We start from the raw sequence: 16,233 nt of genomic DNA, 5'->3' as shown, positions 1-16,233 counted from the left end.
CAAGAATAACTTATATCCGGTGGAGTTCCTACCAAAAAGTTCAACCAAGAAGGAGTCTACACATCAAATGTGGTGTATCAAGAAGTTTTGAATGATGATTGTGTATGATAAAAACATGATTCTAATTTCTATTTTTTTTAAACATAAATTTTAGACTTTCTGAATGTGAAATTGCATTAATTTGTCATTTTCGAATTTTGATACAGATGTGAACCACCAACTATTTCAAAGATATTTTGCAATATAAAATGATATTTAAAAATTGAATATATATCCTGATTGAACTTTTACATCATGACACATTGCGCGGGAAGTTAAATATATATCCTGATATAACCTTTTAAATCTTTTCAAATATATATCCTGATAGAACAAAATACAAATTTTTTATCCGTAATCGATATGTCCGTTTACATCTTTTCAAAATTTCACATCCCGCCGCATTGCGCGGGTACACTACTAGTATCTAGAGAAAAACATCTATTGTATTTGGTTTCTCCTTTATATATATATATATATATATATATTGATGATTATCAATCACGTATAAACAATTATTGTGAACGGAGTAACAATTCGTTTTTTTATAATATCTTGTAATCATAAAATATCAAAATTTTATTCGAATTTATATGATCTAATCGTAAACACAATCATGTCCTACGATAACAATAAATCCAACAATATTGAAAAGAAGAAATATGTAATAACAAATCACATTTTGTAAATAATATAATTTTTAGATACCTTTTGAAATCATTTAAATTTTCTTCAACTCTTATTTCTTCATTACTCACCAAAAGATTATGTCAATTGAAAAAATCTTGAAGTAGTCAAAATTTAACGTAATTATCAATCACTTATAAATAGTTATTGTTGAAGCTTAAATTCAAAAAAAAATTATCATATCCTGTTACAAAATATCAAAATTTTATTCAAATTTATATGATCAAATCGTAAGCATAATTTATATGATCTAGTCGCAAACACAATCATATCCTATGATAACAACAAATCCAACAATATTGAAAAAAGAAATATGTAATAACAAATCACATTTTTTAATGAATATAATTTCTACATACCTTTTAAAATCTTTGAATTTTTCCTCAACTCTTACCTTTTTTATCCCTCACCAAAGGATTTTCTAGGATTCATTTTGTTTATTATTAAAATTTTAAAAAACAAATTTCATTAAGAAATAAAAGAAAGTAAATGGAAGAACAAATCAAGAGTTGGAGGTTAAACTTGGGTATATAAAATTATAAAAATAACCGGAGTTAATTATGAGCTATACATTTTTTATCCAGGGCAAAAAAGTCTTTAACATATTCAACATTTAAAAAAATCAAAAAAATTGAGAAAAAAATAGGAGTTTCAAACATTAGAATGTGTCACCTCATTATGTTTGGTTTCTCCTTTAATATATATATATATATATATATATATATATATAGATTTTGAAAAATCGGGTCAGACCCATAACCGGTCCCAAACCGGTCCGGGACTTCTTTTTTGACAAAAATTGTAACCGGTTTCTGACAGTCAGTCCCAACTCCCAAACTCGTCCCAATCGATCCCCAATCAGACTGATCTCAAGTCTGTCCCGGCCCTCCGCTGGTCTGACCCAGACCGGGCCCATTTAGCCTTCTTCCTCAAAATCTAACTGAATTACATACCAAATGTCCGAAACCGAGCCCACTGGGCCATGTTGGCACCTGGCTACTGGTTCGGTTTTGGCCCACAGCTCCAGCGCCTCAGACTCTCAGATAGGCTGATGGATAAATCCTAGCGGAAAAATCTCTTGCACGTTCTTCCCCGGCAACAATTTATACAGAACTTCAATCCAATTCACCATGTTTTTGTAATTTTGATCCATTTTCTGCTCGGAAGAACTTCATCAGCAGGTATTTGTGATTACTGTGCCATTTTTGTTGATTTGATACCGAACTGTACATGTTATTGTTGTTGTATGTGGTTGACTAGTTTCAAAGTTTTTACACCATTAGGTTTTTCCCCATTGTTTCTTTCTTTTTTATGAAAAATTGTTTTAGGGTTCTTATTCTTTCTTTGCTTTGTAATTTTTGAAGCTTGAAGATGTTGAAATATGAGTTTGTTGTAGTAGCAGATGCAGGCAGATGACATATGAGTTAGTTGAAGATGCTGAAGTATTTGGTCGAATTTTTTCATTGAACATATGTACGTGACAATTTGGCACGCTACATGTTCGATAAAATGTCTTAGCCGAACTTCACTTCACAACCTGACACCTGTTACACCTAGAACAAAAACAAGATCTTTATAAATGCATTCCTCCCATGTATATGTAGCCTCTACCATATATAACTAGTGATGTGGCTTATTGTATCTCCAAATGGCACAAGCAGTTAAGACATTCAGCTTTCTTATATGAGTTAGGTTGTTGTACTTTGGTTATCCACGTCCTTTTAAGTAGTGAAAATTATGTTATTATAAATCAAAATGAACATATTTTTGTAATCTCTTTTGCTGAGTTAATGAGATACGTCTCCTATGAAATACATTTTTTAAATTGTTCTTTTTGCAAACATGGATTCATTTATTTGGTTATCGGTGGTGCTATAATGATTGTAGTTATTTATTTATCGCTTTTATTTAATGTGCGTTATGATATCTTATGAATATGGACTCTGATGAATATGTGACTATCATAAGATGTTTGTGTTTTGTTTAAGAATCAGGGAGTTTAGTTTTAATTCTTGATTTGTATATTGAGCTGTAGGGTTTACATATTCACTTAATGGCTCTATGTTTAATTATTTATTGTAAGCAGTTTATCAAGTATGTAATTATAAATGCCTTCTGCATAAGTGAAGTTGGCCCTTGCGAACAGCTTGATGCACTATCTCCCTTCAACCCTTTGAGTGAAATGCGGCAAGGGAGAATTGGGAATTGTTCTGATAGGAGATAAGGGTGTTTTTCCTTGGCGATATAAAATTCGTGTGTTCGTTTTCTTTCTTTTTGCTTATGCAAGTATAGACTTATAAAGGTATTATGTTTAACCAAATCAAACCAAATGAAACCCAATATATCCCACACTGAGGTAGGGTCTCCCGGGGGAGGGGGGAGGATGTACGCAAACTAGCAGCAGGGACAAGGGATCAGGGACGCATTAGAGTGACATAAGATAAGACAACAAGGAAACACAAAGTGGCAAAATTAAAACTACTAAGGCAGGAAGAAAAAATAAAACTGACGTACAGTAAAAGCAGTAGGAAACCAAGACTATCATAAACAATACATGAAAAATAGGAAAAAATAAAACAACCCTCTATGTAATGTAGGGCTCTAGTAACCCAAGTGCCACCTCTCTACCCCTCTCTCGTCCCCATACCTTCTCCAAACTCCCCTCCTCCTGTCCATGTTAGCCACAGGTCCCCCATATAGTCTGCCACCCTAGTCCTGCATCTCCAAGCGCTCCAGCAGAATGTGCAGTATGCCTTATGGTAGATAAGTTCATGTACACATTTCTATTTAAGAGAAGCAACATATTTCTCTATTTGATGATATTCTAAATCATTTCCAGAGTATAAAAACTTGAAGAGGACATTTTGTATAGATAAATTGGGTATATATTCTGAACTATTAATTTCAGCAGTCTATTTTTGTTTTTTAAAAAAACTTCAGTTTATTTTGAATGGTATGGTTCTGTTTTGCTGGGTTTTATTTGTTATAGACTTGTAGACCATTCATTGTTGTTTTGAATTTTGTCAGAATCCTGGATCTGCCACAAAAATGGCAATGGCCGCTTTCAGTGCTGTATCACATTGTCATCACAGGCTCTGGTGGCGGCCAAACACTTCCAAGCTTCCCGTTTCTTGCTCTATGCCTCCTCCATCCTTTACAGGTCAATAGATTTTCAAGATTTTTCTTAATCTTTTTTGGTTGGAATAATGATATTTTATGTATTTCTCTTTGATACCCATTTGTTCAATTGACAGTAAAGAGGAGCTAAATTAGAAAATTATGCAGTTTTCAATGTTCTATGTGTTTTCCTAACTGGAGAAGATTAGTATAGTGGGTATTTAGGGTATAACTATATGCCAACGTTGTTGCATACTTGCATCTGTGTATACTGCGTGTTAATTGAAGTTTGATCTATCATAAGAGAACTGATGGTGGGTAAAAAGCAAAAGGTATCTTTTGCTTCTGCCAGGCTAATTGCAAGTAGATGTGATTTATTATCTTGCTTGTGCACCCTACATGATCGAATTTCTCTCCTGAAAACAGGGTTCTATATGATGTTGATAAATACCCCAAGTAGATAATTCAGGCAAGCATCAAAACAGGGTTTTACATAGACCGAAATTTACCCCTCTTGTTCATTTGTTTCTCTGACATTGGTTTATTTATCTCCTATTTTTGTTTCATGTCTATATGTATTCGTTATTGGTTTTTCTGTCAAGACTATGACAGCTGTTTATCATTGTTTATTGAAACCACCTTGTCTGTTGGTTTTCTGTTGTGCCCACATATTAGGTACTCGTGGATCTAGAGTAGGCCATAAACGATCTGGAAGACTGGAAGGGGCTGGAAAGAGCATGGAAGATTCTGTGCAACGCAAAATGGAGAAGTTCTACGAGGGGTCTAATGGCCCACCTCTTCGGGTTCTTCCAATTGGTGGTCTAGGAGAAATTGGAATGAACTGCATGCTTGTTGGAAATTATGATCGTTATATTCTGATTGATGCTGGTGTCATGTTCCCAGAGTAAGTTTTGGTAAATGGTTCGGGTGTGCCTTGTTTAGGAATCTGTCTATCGCTAGTATTTTGTACCCATGCTTCATTTATTAAAAGGAATCAACAAAATTTTGTTTGTTCGATGAAAAATTTTCTTAGGTGTTTCTAGATTACTCAATAACCAGCTATATAACCATCCGATTCTTGGTTATTAATTGAAAATCAGACATATTAACTATGTCTTAACTTCTTTAAACTTTGTGTGCTAAATTGCTGATACACAACGTGTTTTAGTAATTTTACTTTCTTCTCATTGTGATGGATTTACCTTAATATACATGAATTTGTTTCAGCTATGACGAACTTGGTGTTCAGAAAATTATACCAGATACCACATTTATAAAGAAGTGGAGTCATAAGATTGAAGCAGTTGTTATAACACATGGGCATGAAGATCACATTGGTGCGTTGCCTTGGGTAAAGTTTCTATTTCTGCTTCTGAAGAACTTTTGTTAAAAGGAATTATGTCTGATTATATTGGTAGCATCTATGGTTTCATTCTGAGATGTTGGTTTTTCAGCTGTTGGAAACTTCCTTCTGGCAGTCTCATAAAATGGTCGTTTACACATGGAATTTAGTATATTACTATATGCATTTTAATGGAGAACTATGTTGTCTGATGATCAAATTTCTAATCATATTACAGAATTTTGCATGATGGTATAAAAAAATTGTTTGAAAAGAAGACAATGATTTCTATGAGTAGAAAATAACAAAACCTTGGTAAACACCTTTTCTGAAGCTGTATTTTTTTTAGCATTTATGGTTATAGTTCAGTTGTTTATCCATCAGTTTCTGGTACTGAATCTCAAATGTTTTGTTCCATGAGAAAAGGTTTTGTTCTATTCCCTCTACTTGATCTTTTAATGGGTGAGTAAATGGCAAGTAATCACTGCCCAAATTGTCATGGGTGGTCACTCAAATCCCAAGGGATATAGTTGTGACATGTTAAAAATGTGCTTTTTTAGAAGACCTAGGAACCACACTTCAGGGGTTAAAACATTTTGTTGCTAGTCAATTGGGAACTCCTGATAAAGTATCGGGAATACACAAGTGTAAGATTTGAGTTCATGATCTCTGGATGTTCTGAGCAAGTCCCAACCACTTAAGTGAGTCCAATCGGGTGAAAAAGTGTGTTTTACAACATGCACATTATGTGCTTGCTACAGAATACATGTTTAGCGATTGTTTACCCTATTTACCTTTTTTTATGATTTTATATGCAATTATTTTCTTTTTCATTTAGTTCTCACTATTTCACTGCTGTTTAATTAGGTTATACCAGCTTTGGATCAACGTACTCCGATATTTGCATCATCCTTCACGATGGAGGTTTATATCTGTTATTTTTGAACTTCTTTTTTTCTATTTTTTTTACTTGCATTTACCCATATGCATAGAAATTATCGGGTTTTGGTTGGTTGAGATTTTCTTTTCTTTGAGCAGCTCATTAAGAAGCGTTTGAAGGAATCTGGGATATTTGTGCCGTCTAGGCTTAAAACATTTAAAACGAAGAGGAAATTTGTTGCTGGACCATTTGAGATAGAGCCTATTAGGGTCACCCATTCTATTCCTGATTGTTCTGGATTGGTTCTTCGCTGCTCCGATGGTATTATTCTTCATACTGGTGACTGGAAGGTACATCTTTAGTTTCTTATGTGTATGCCTTGTTCTTGATCATATTCTAACTTCACACTCAACAGATAGATGAGTCACCGCTAGATGGACAAGTTTTTGACCGTGAAGGTCTAGAACAACTATCGAAAGAAGGAGTAACTTTGGTAAGTGCCTTTATATTTTAAACTCTGAAAAGGGGGGTTATTGCATAGAGGAGTTTGTTAAAACTAGTAATCTTAATGCTAATTTGCACAAACACCTACCATGTTATGCTCTGCTTTGTTATTGCGTTCTTTTTTCTTCTGCATATGACCCTTTTGCCAATGTCTTATATCACATTTTGCTTCTCTTGTCCTATGAAAATTGCAACGTTTTATTGAACACATGATTTAAGAAAAATGTTCGATTTCTAGTCAAATGTCTACAAGGACCAGTTTTTACAAAATAAAGCTTCTTCTGGACCCTAATCAGTGATGACTATTGATAAACGGGTAATTTAGCTTTGAAAGTTGAGTAACAAGGAAAAGTTGCAATTTTCTTGGGACTTTCCAAAATTATAATTGTTAATATTCATGGGATGAAGTAGTTAATTATTCAACCACAGATAGCAATAATATTTAATACTATTTTGCATTTGTATGTTTTTCAGATGATGAGTGATTCAACAAACGTGCTCTCACCTGGAAGAACACTTAGTGAAACCGTTGTAGCAGATTCACTACTACGGAATATTTCAGCTGCAAAAGGAAGGGTTATTACAACTCAGTTTTCATCAAATATCCATCGACTTGGAAGTGTGAAAGCTGCAGCTGATTTAACTGGCAGGAAGTTGGTATGTTGTTTCAAGCTTATGATCTTGAGAATTCTTTTACTTCAGGACAAAGTGATTAACTTTTCAAATCAGCATCCTAGTGGAAAAAGCAAAAAAAAAAAAAACACTACACTTTGCAGGGATTTTTTTAATTTGTATTTCCAAAGTTAATCCAAAACAGCTCATTGTTACAAGATATGGTGCTTTTATGCTGCAATTTTACGCGATAGATGGGTTCTTTACTATCAAAAGGTCAAGTGTCACTGTGTGAGTCACTAGATACCTTCATTGGATGGGATGATGATGCCATTTTGTTTCAGGTATTTGTTGGGATGTCGCTAAGGACATACCTCGATGCTGCATGGAAAGATGGAAAGGCACCGATTGATCCGTCGACTCTTGTAACAACCTTGACCTGAAGTTATCCTTTGTGTTGTTATTTACCGTATTAGCCAGATTTTCTTTTCACTATTAATGTCCTATCTATTGTATAGGTGAATGTTGAAGACATTGACGCTTATGCTCCCAAAGACTTGCTAATTGTTACTACCGGTTCTCAAGTAAGTTACAATAACCGGCACAAAAGGAAAGTGAAATGATTTTGTAGTGCTCAATTTCAACGTTGCTGTAACTATATTTGCTTGTGTCAGGCAGAACCTCGTGCTGCACTTAACCTTGCATCATATGGAAGTAGTCATTTTTTCAAGTTGAGCAAAGAAGACGTTATTTTGTATTCTGCTAAGGTAATTATCTCACTCATTTTATTAATATTTATTGTAATAATTCAAATAGCTAGCTGTATGATTGTGAGGCCATCTCGTCTGTATGTTATCTGTAGGTGATCCCTGGTAATGAATCTCGAGTGATGAAAATGTTGAATCGTTTATCAGAGATTGGACCGACAATAGTAATGGGTAAAAATGAGCAACTACACACATCGGGCCATGCCTATCGTGAAGAATTGGTAAGATTTTCCTTGTAGTGTAGTCGCTTGTTTCTTTTTAAAATATGTATGTTACTATCACCGTCTCAACGTATTTCTGTCATGGTTACACAGAAAAAGGAAGCAAAATTTGGAGCTTCTATCAATCTTAGCTTCTATTTGTTTATATCTTGTTTCTTCTTCTATCAAGCTTGGGACCCGTTGTCAGATCTTTATTTCTACTCACACCATGTAAATAGTAAATGGCCAAATTAAGAGTTGTAGTGATATACCTATGCTGTTTTTGGATCTTAGTTTATCCCAATCTTCATGTTATATGGTGTTTCTACTTCAGTTGTTGGTATTGATAGTCACACACACAAAGAAAAATTAATCACAGGTTAAAGAAAATGGAACATGGTATTTACTTGCTTTAGCAATCTATCTACGTCCAGAGAGTTGGTAGATTTTTTTATGATTTGCGAACTCTGTTGTAATACAGATACAGCAAGAACAACCCCTAAAACAAAACAAAACAAACAAAGAATAAGACAGGAAAACTGCATTCTTAACTGTCATTACTGTTTTCTTACAAAGTTTGATCCTGAAGTCATAGACCAGTTTACAGTATAGATCAGTAGATGATGCTCTATATCTAAAACAGAGAACATCCAAATATTTACTGAAAGTGTAGATTTCATTGGATAAATACTTTTTTTAACTAATTTGGACACCAAGAACATGAGAGAAATTGTAGATGATATCATTGGTTTTTGAGACTTGAGTATATCTTGATCTTCGTCCTTTTTTTGGGAAGTAATAATATTTATATACGGCAAATGAACTCACACACCCTCCTCACCTTTGGTGAGGTTTGAACTCTTGACCTCCCGGGAGGCTGAACTTTTACCAGTGGTCCGGATACCGCTAGGCCAAAGGTCTTTTATGCGATTTTCATCCTTTTCTTCTTCCCTACTTTTTGGTGGAAAGTGGAAACAATTTGAATATGAGTTTCATTTTGTAGGAAGAAGTGCTGAGGATTGTAAAGCCACAACATTTTTTACCCATCCATGGGGAACTCTTATTCCTCAAAGAACATGAATTGCTCGGAAGATCCACTGGAATTCATCACACTGCTGTAAGTAATTGCTACTTGTGACCAACCAATTATCAGAAGTTTATACGTAAACTGCGGAGACTGCCTTTTTGTTTTGCACCCTTCTACACAAGTCTTTAGTCACTCCATAGATTTGCTATGACTGCGGTTATAGGAGTGAAGCATCTTGTTTTGGCAGATTTTGTATTTTGCATGAATATAATAAGAAAAGATATTATGGTAAGAAAAGGTACAAAAAGATATGGCTATAGAAAATATATATAGACGACTTCAAGATTGCTGCTCCACGAGACCCATAATACATGACGGTATTCTTGTTTGATGAGAAGCATAAGATATTAAATGGAACATGTTTAGAAGATCTTGGGGATGTACTTGATGAAACTGCTCCTTGACTCTGGGTTATGCATATATTCTGTATGTGTGTCTATAACCATGTTTCCCTAACTATTGATTTCGGCATGAATTCTTCCCAATTTATGTCAACACTATTGTTATTCATGTTTTACCTCGACAAGATGTAACAATCTTAAAACACCATCCACGCTATGTGGCTTGGGGAGGAGCTTATGGCCTCAAGTTTGAACATTCATGTGGGATCCCATTGTCCTTTAAAAACAAATTTAGTTACTAATAGTAGCAAAGACCATGGTGAAATATTTGGAGAAAAAGAAGATGGTATGTTATTGGCCTCTTACATTCATCATATTCAGGCTGATCTGATCTTCCCTTCCTGATGATGTCATTGAAATTTTTGCATGCTTGTTGTTATCCTAGTTGTGGTGTAGCCTGGATATATTTTCACTTGTAATAAAAATCAATGCTTATGTCACCTTCAACTGTAGGAATATTATATAAATGCACTTGAAAACAAAACCACAAAAATGTCACTTAAGTTTCCAAAAAATTACTAGCTTGTGAATGTTACACTTTTTCTTGAGACATCTCGAGAAGGAAACTGTTGTGCTTTTGGTGGGACGAGACCAAATACGTTTCTGGTTACTGCTGTTTCTTGAAGTAAGATGCTAATTTTGTATTATCAACAGGTCATAAAGAACGGAGAAATGCTTGGGGTTTCTCATTTGAGGAACAGAAGAGTGTTGTCTAATGGTTTTATAGCCCTGGGTAAAGAGAATTTGCAGGTTCTCCTCTCTCTCTCTCTCTCTCTCTATATATATATATATATATATATGTGTGTGTGTGTGTATACATATCTATATGTATATATACGTACTGTCTCTGAGAAGAATTCAACCTGTGCCTATTTGTTTGCCTATGTTGTACCAACTTATAACAATCTTTAACAAACCAAATTATGTCTTATTTTCTACTATTTGATATCATTGGAATGATTACCTTGGCCACTTAACACAATGGGACATCAGTAGAGAGTAAGTAGTCACTCACTCAGGAATGAGTTCCTCACCCAGACTCTAGTACTCCTAAAAAGTCGATTAGTTTTGGTAGTGATCGTGCTTTTGGTGGTGGAGTGCTTGTTGGGGCTTTTTGTTGCTCCTAATTATAGCATCTTCAAACATCGGCGCTTGTTCTTCCTGGTACAACCTTGGAAATCACATCCTAGTTCGCGCCATGATTGGCATATCGTTCCATTATACATTGTATTTCATTTTTCATAAATGGAGTATCTTGTAATATTTTTTTCTTCAAATGGTATTTCCTTTTCTCCTCACAACTATTGGCTACAACTCACAGACAAAGATGAAATGTATTCACCAGTCCATACATCAATTAATAAAAAAAGTCAAAGTATTACCAAACCGGCCATTGATATTTTGAGTTATGAGTTTCGGTACTTGTCCCTGTTAGCGGTTAACGGGACTAAGTAAAGTTCAGAAGGCTAACTGGACTTAGGACTAGAAACTCGTAGCTCATCATATTGATGGCCGGACTGTTAATACTTTTTTGAGTCTTTTTATTGATTAATGTGTGGACTTTTGAATTGATTTAGTCATTGTCTATGTGTTGTAGTCAATAGTTGCCTGTGGAGATAGAAAAACCGTTTGAAGAAAGAGTTATTACACGATACTCTATTTACTGAAATGAATTGTGATGTGTAGTGGAATGATATGCCAATCATGGCGCGAGATGTGATTTCCGAGGTTGTACCCAGAAGATTAAGCACCTATAATGCGAAGCAATGTAAAGCCCAAACAAGCACTCCACCGGCACAATCACCGCCAAAGCTAATAGACTTTTTAGAGTATTGTTGTCTAAGAGAGGAATCCATTCCTGATGTCTCTTCGTGTTCAGTGGCGGAGGCAATGATTCCAGTAATAAGACATATAGTTTGGTTTTGCCAAAGATTGTTCATAGCTGTTGTTACGGCATAGGCATACAACTAGACACAAGTTCAATTCTTCTTAAAGCACTTTTTAATTCATCCCTTTATTTACCTTTTTTTTTTCTTTTTGCATGTATACATATCTATGTGTATACACATACAGTCTCTAATGTTGTCAAGGCTCACTGAATTAAATCCCACAACTGCAGTTGATGTATAGTGATGGTGACAAAGCATTCGGTACATCTACTGACCTTTGTGTTGACGAGAGGATGAGAATAGCGTCAGATGGAATAATAGTTGTGAGGTTAACATCTCAACCCTCAAGACACTTGATTTCACGTTCCTAACATGCACATTAAATCTCTCATATGTCTCTTTTTCAGCATCGAAATCATGCGCCCTCAATCTGCAGCTCAATCTGCAGATAGTGTATTTAAAGAAACCCTAAAAGGAAAAATAAGAATAACTACACGCTGCTTATGGCTCGACAATGGCAAACTTTTAGACGCTCTTCATAGTGCTGCACATGCTGCACTATCTAGTTGTTCGGTCAAAAGTCCCTTGCCTCACTTGGAAAGAACTGTTTCAGAGGTTTTAAGGAAAATGGTAAGAAAGTACAGTGGCAAAAGGCCTGAAGTCATCACGCATGCTATCGAAAACCCTGCTGCTGTCCTTGCTAATGAAATTAGTGAAAAGCTGTCTGGTGGTTTTGAGATACCTTTGGAGGAAAAGGTGGATGGAAGTTCAAAAAAGAAACGGCGAACTAAGATACAAGAAGGAAGCAAAAATCTAGTTTCAGTGGGCCCGCATGAAACTAAAGGTCCTAGCTTACTCTTGTTGGATCGTATGCCATTTGGTTTTGTTTCCCATATATTTCCTCATGTTTTGGGTGTTTTTATGTGTTGTGAAAGTGATTATCTTATTTTTACGACCTCAAATCGTAATAATCCGTTTTAGTTTTTGGTACTTCTACTTGTGATTATTTACGGGTCAATAGGGCAGGTTCATATAGGAAAGGTAAGTATTTTGAGAATCTGGGAACCAACTATTCATGAATTATTCATTATGAAAATTGAAAATGCATGATGTTCATGATCAATAATGTTCATGAATATATCAGGGTTGTTCATCATGATTAATCTATGAAATAGTTGGTTCCTAGGTTCTCAAACTATTAATGGTTCCTAAATAAACTTCCCCTCGGGTCAAATAATCAGTTTTATTCAATCATACCAGCTCCAATTATCTTATTCTCGTTGTTGCATTTAAGTGGTATTTTATGGTGATTAGAAGCATTGGTCTTGTGGTTTATGTGTAATTAGTCATGGTTTCTATTTTGAACAGATGATGTGATCAACAATGACAGATTGTTATCTGAGGAAGAAATTGCAACAAGTTCCAACTCAACAGGAAGCTCTGTTCCTGATTCCGAATCATCGGATGATTTCTGGAAAGCGTACACAAAATCCGAGTCTGTTGATGAATCAGAAAATGGTAGCAAGGGTTCTAAAACAAACAAGCCTATGAGAAGAAACCGATGGAAACCAGATGAGATTAAGAAGCTTATCAAGTTCCGTGGGGAGCTGAATAGTAGATTCCAAGTGGTGAAGGGACGAATGGCACTTTGGGAAGAGATATCCGTTAAACTTTCTGAAGCTGGGTCTAGTCGAAGCCCAGGCCAATGTAAATCTTTATGGGCATCACTGGTTCAAAAATACGAGGTTTGTTCTCCATACGAACGATATCTTGCATGAACTTATTTTATCAGTATTTGTCTTGTTAAATATATTTTAAAAATAATAAACCAAACCAGACGAAACCAGTATATATCCCACCGAGAGGTGAGATATGGGATATGATGTATGTAGCACGACCTCTATTCAAATAGTTGAGAGGCTGAATACTGTGAAACCCTGGTTTGGTTTGGTTTGGTTTGGTTTGGTTTTACCATTTTACTTTCTGTTTGTTGGTTCTATTTTAGCTAAAGACTGGACCCACAGAATATTGAACGAAAAACCTAAGTTTCATTTACAACATAGAAAGAGAAGTATTAATATTTTGCTTTTTCCATCTCAATTTTCTTGATTTTTAACATTAAATGGGAAAATGGTCTTGGAATCCATCGTGTTTGGCTTAGTTTGTGTGTGGTATACGCAAGTAAATTTCGATCTTTTCATGTTCTTGATATGTAGTGTCTCGCTCACGAGATGGTCATTCTTGGTTTTGACAGGAAAGTAAGAATGAATCTGAAAGCAAGAGAAGCTGGCAATATTATGAGGAGATGGATAACATCTTATCCGCTCCTGATGAAATGGTAAACAAATGATCCAAGAACAAAGCAACATCTTCAAGATTCACCAAAGGTGAGTATTGTATGAGATTTTTGCCGTATAATATATATATATGGGTTGGGTTCACGTGAGACCAAGGTTTTTCGTGAGACCGGTAAGACCAATTTATGTTCATTGATCAACTTTATAAACTAATGATCTAATGGTTTAAAGTTGCACGGTGACAATTTTGTGATTATCAGAAGTCTCGTGTGACAATTTTTTGATTATGAATGTTCAGATTGTAGATTTAATCCAAGGATTGAGAATTGGTCTTACGGGTCTCATGAAAAACTCTTGGTCTCACATGATCTCAAGTCTATATATATATATAAACTAAGAGGCCGTTTATCAAACGCTTACTTGGGTAAGCGCTTATCAAGTTACATTATCTTACCAAATGAATATGATAGGGACCAACAATCTTATCCGGTAAGAGCAACGCAAGGACCAAGTGTCTTACTTGGTAAGTGAGTATGGCGAATCTTACCACGGTTAACGCTTACCGGGTAAATTGTTGCATACGATGCCGTTTTAGTGGACTAAAATCTTACATGGTATTTAAGTGATAGTGTTGAATTTTACCCGTAAGCGCTTACTAGGCAAGTGTTTAGTAAACAACCCCTAAGCAACATCTGTTTCTTGCATTTAGGTGACTGAAAATCTTCATATCTGAGATTGCTTATTCTTCTGTTCAGGAGACTAGGATGATAAAAGTTAACGGTAATCCTGAGCAGCATAAATTTTTTAATTTAGTGTAGAAAACTTGTATTCAAAGCAAAAGTGTCATCATTTATGGTAAATTAGTTGATGCTGCATTGCCAAACCTTATCTTACATACACGAAAGTTAGAAAGTCATCAGCATCATTAAGACGTCTGGATAAAGACGTTTATGAAGTATGAATTGATAAGTAGAAAAATGATCAATTTGTTCCAAAGCTGAAAAAGGTTTACAATGGGCAAAAAAGATTGGCTTAATGGCAAACATATTGGTCTAGTGGCTTAACAATTAAGACACTAGCTTATTGTTCAAGTCATGAACAAACATGTATATCACTCAGGCAATTAAGCTCGTTATATTGTAAAGAGATTTGTTCAATATGCTTGAAGTACCGTTCATTGTTTTAAATCATTTCATGGAATTTTATCTGATCGTTCATTGTTATAAACATCCGAGTTTTATGTTATTTTTCATTGTATTGATCCAAAAGGTTAAGGTAGAGATTAACGTTACACTTCAACAAAATGAGTCTGTTAAGAACGTCTAACCATCCTAATAAAGTATTTAATAAGACTTTTTAAGTTTATAGCAACGGTAATTGTACAAATCATATGAAAGCGATAAAGATAAACTATTTGATGTGATGTTTTCCAAATTATATAACTAGGCTAAAAACCCTATTGAATTTGTTGTTTCCGCTTCTTGAAGTGATTGTTACGTCCACAAAATTCCAACTACAGATATATAAGAGTTAGAACTGATGAGGGCATTTCGTGTAACGTAAGCATTTGGACTGTAAGCCCTTAAAAATATGCATGGGGAAGAATTTGCCAAATAAAGGTTGCATACCTCGTTGGTCGAAAGAACCTACAAGCATAATTTAATTCATCGGATTTTAGGTTAATTAAGCTTGTTATTCATATTTTGATCGTTATAACTCAAATCTATTGGTGTTTAAACGACTTATGATCCAGGGGATTCGCAATAGAGCGAGATTCAAGAACTTGTATGAGTGGTTCGTTTTTGGGATGGTTGTATTTGCTTTTTTATTATAATTAACCATTGATTTTACATTAAATACAATTGAAAAACGTTGTAATTACATGGATGAACGATTTTGAACGAAAAGATGAAAGAAAAAATACATTCCATTTATCATCTATTATGTCTGTAATTGGTCATGATTATAAGCATTCACCAAAATCAAACCATCACCATAACACCATTCGTAAACCACCTTCACATAAATAAATAAATAAAACTTGATCGAAAATCTGTTAGAAAGATTGAAAAAATATTCAAACTCAATAAAATAAGAAATCAAAGACATTAAAAAGAGATAGTGAACAGAATAACAAAAACCCAACAAGATGCAAACTTAAACCCTAAAGTCAAACCTTCCTTGTGAAAACTCGAACACAGATGACAAAAAGAAACCGAAAGAACAAATGAAGAGGAGATGAAGGAAACAACAAGCACCAAATAACTATCTCTTATTCTTCGTCTCATTTTCAATCCTGTGTCCCATCTTGTGATACCTACACTTCTGAACGCAACCACCATGGCCTACTCAAAGGAACGTAACACCATACAAGATGTAAGGATTATGGTGAAAGATGAATACGAAAAATT

At 34.8% G+C, this 16,233-nt stretch overlaps 1 protein-coding gene across 4 annotated transcripts; it reads left to right on the top strand.

Moving 5' to 3' along the window:
- The first annotated feature begins 1,810 nt into the window (after positions 1–1,810).
- On the top strand, positions 1,811–14,602 carry LOC112500227 (ribonuclease J-like). Of its 4 annotated transcripts, XM_025103611.1 has the most exons (20): positions 1,824–1,907; positions 3,566–3,607; positions 3,754–3,886; positions 4,519–4,747; positions 5,071–5,180; positions 6,053–6,109; positions 6,224–6,415; positions 6,481–6,558; positions 7,044–7,226; positions 7,526–7,606; positions 7,700–7,765; positions 7,856–7,948; positions 8,044–8,169; positions 9,152–9,265; positions 10,291–10,386; positions 11,756–11,853; positions 11,933–12,369; positions 12,894–13,270; positions 13,780–13,912; positions 14,532–14,602. In XM_025103611.1, exons 5-19 carry the CDS (start codon positions 5,160–5,162, stop codon positions 13,873–13,875), a joined length of 2,115 nt encoding a protein of 704 aa, XP_024959379.1. In that variant the 5' UTR covers positions 1,824–1,907; positions 3,566–3,607; positions 3,754–3,886; positions 4,519–4,747; positions 5,071–5,159; the 3' UTR covers positions 13,876–13,912; positions 14,532–14,602. The 4 variants fall into 4 exon arrangements, with proteins under 4 accessions (XP_024959378.1, XP_024959379.1, XP_024959380.1 ...); XM_025103610.1 differs by lacking the exon at positions 3,566–3,607 and having other exon boundaries at positions 1,811–1,907; positions 5,071–5,194; XM_025103612.1 differs by lacking the exon at positions 3,566–3,607.
- The last annotated feature ends 1,631 nt before the right edge of the window (positions 14,603–16,233 follow it).

The sequence above is a fragment of the Cynara cardunculus genome (assembly GCF_001531365.2).
Source record: "Cynara cardunculus var. scolymus isolate 2C chromosome LG 17, CcrdV1, whole genome shotgun sequence".
Lineage (NCBI taxonomy): Eukaryota > Viridiplantae > Streptophyta > Magnoliopsida > Asterales > Asteraceae > Cynara > Cynara cardunculus.
Note: the sequence above shows the minus strand (reverse complement) of the source record. Positions and strands in the feature narration are given on the sequence as shown.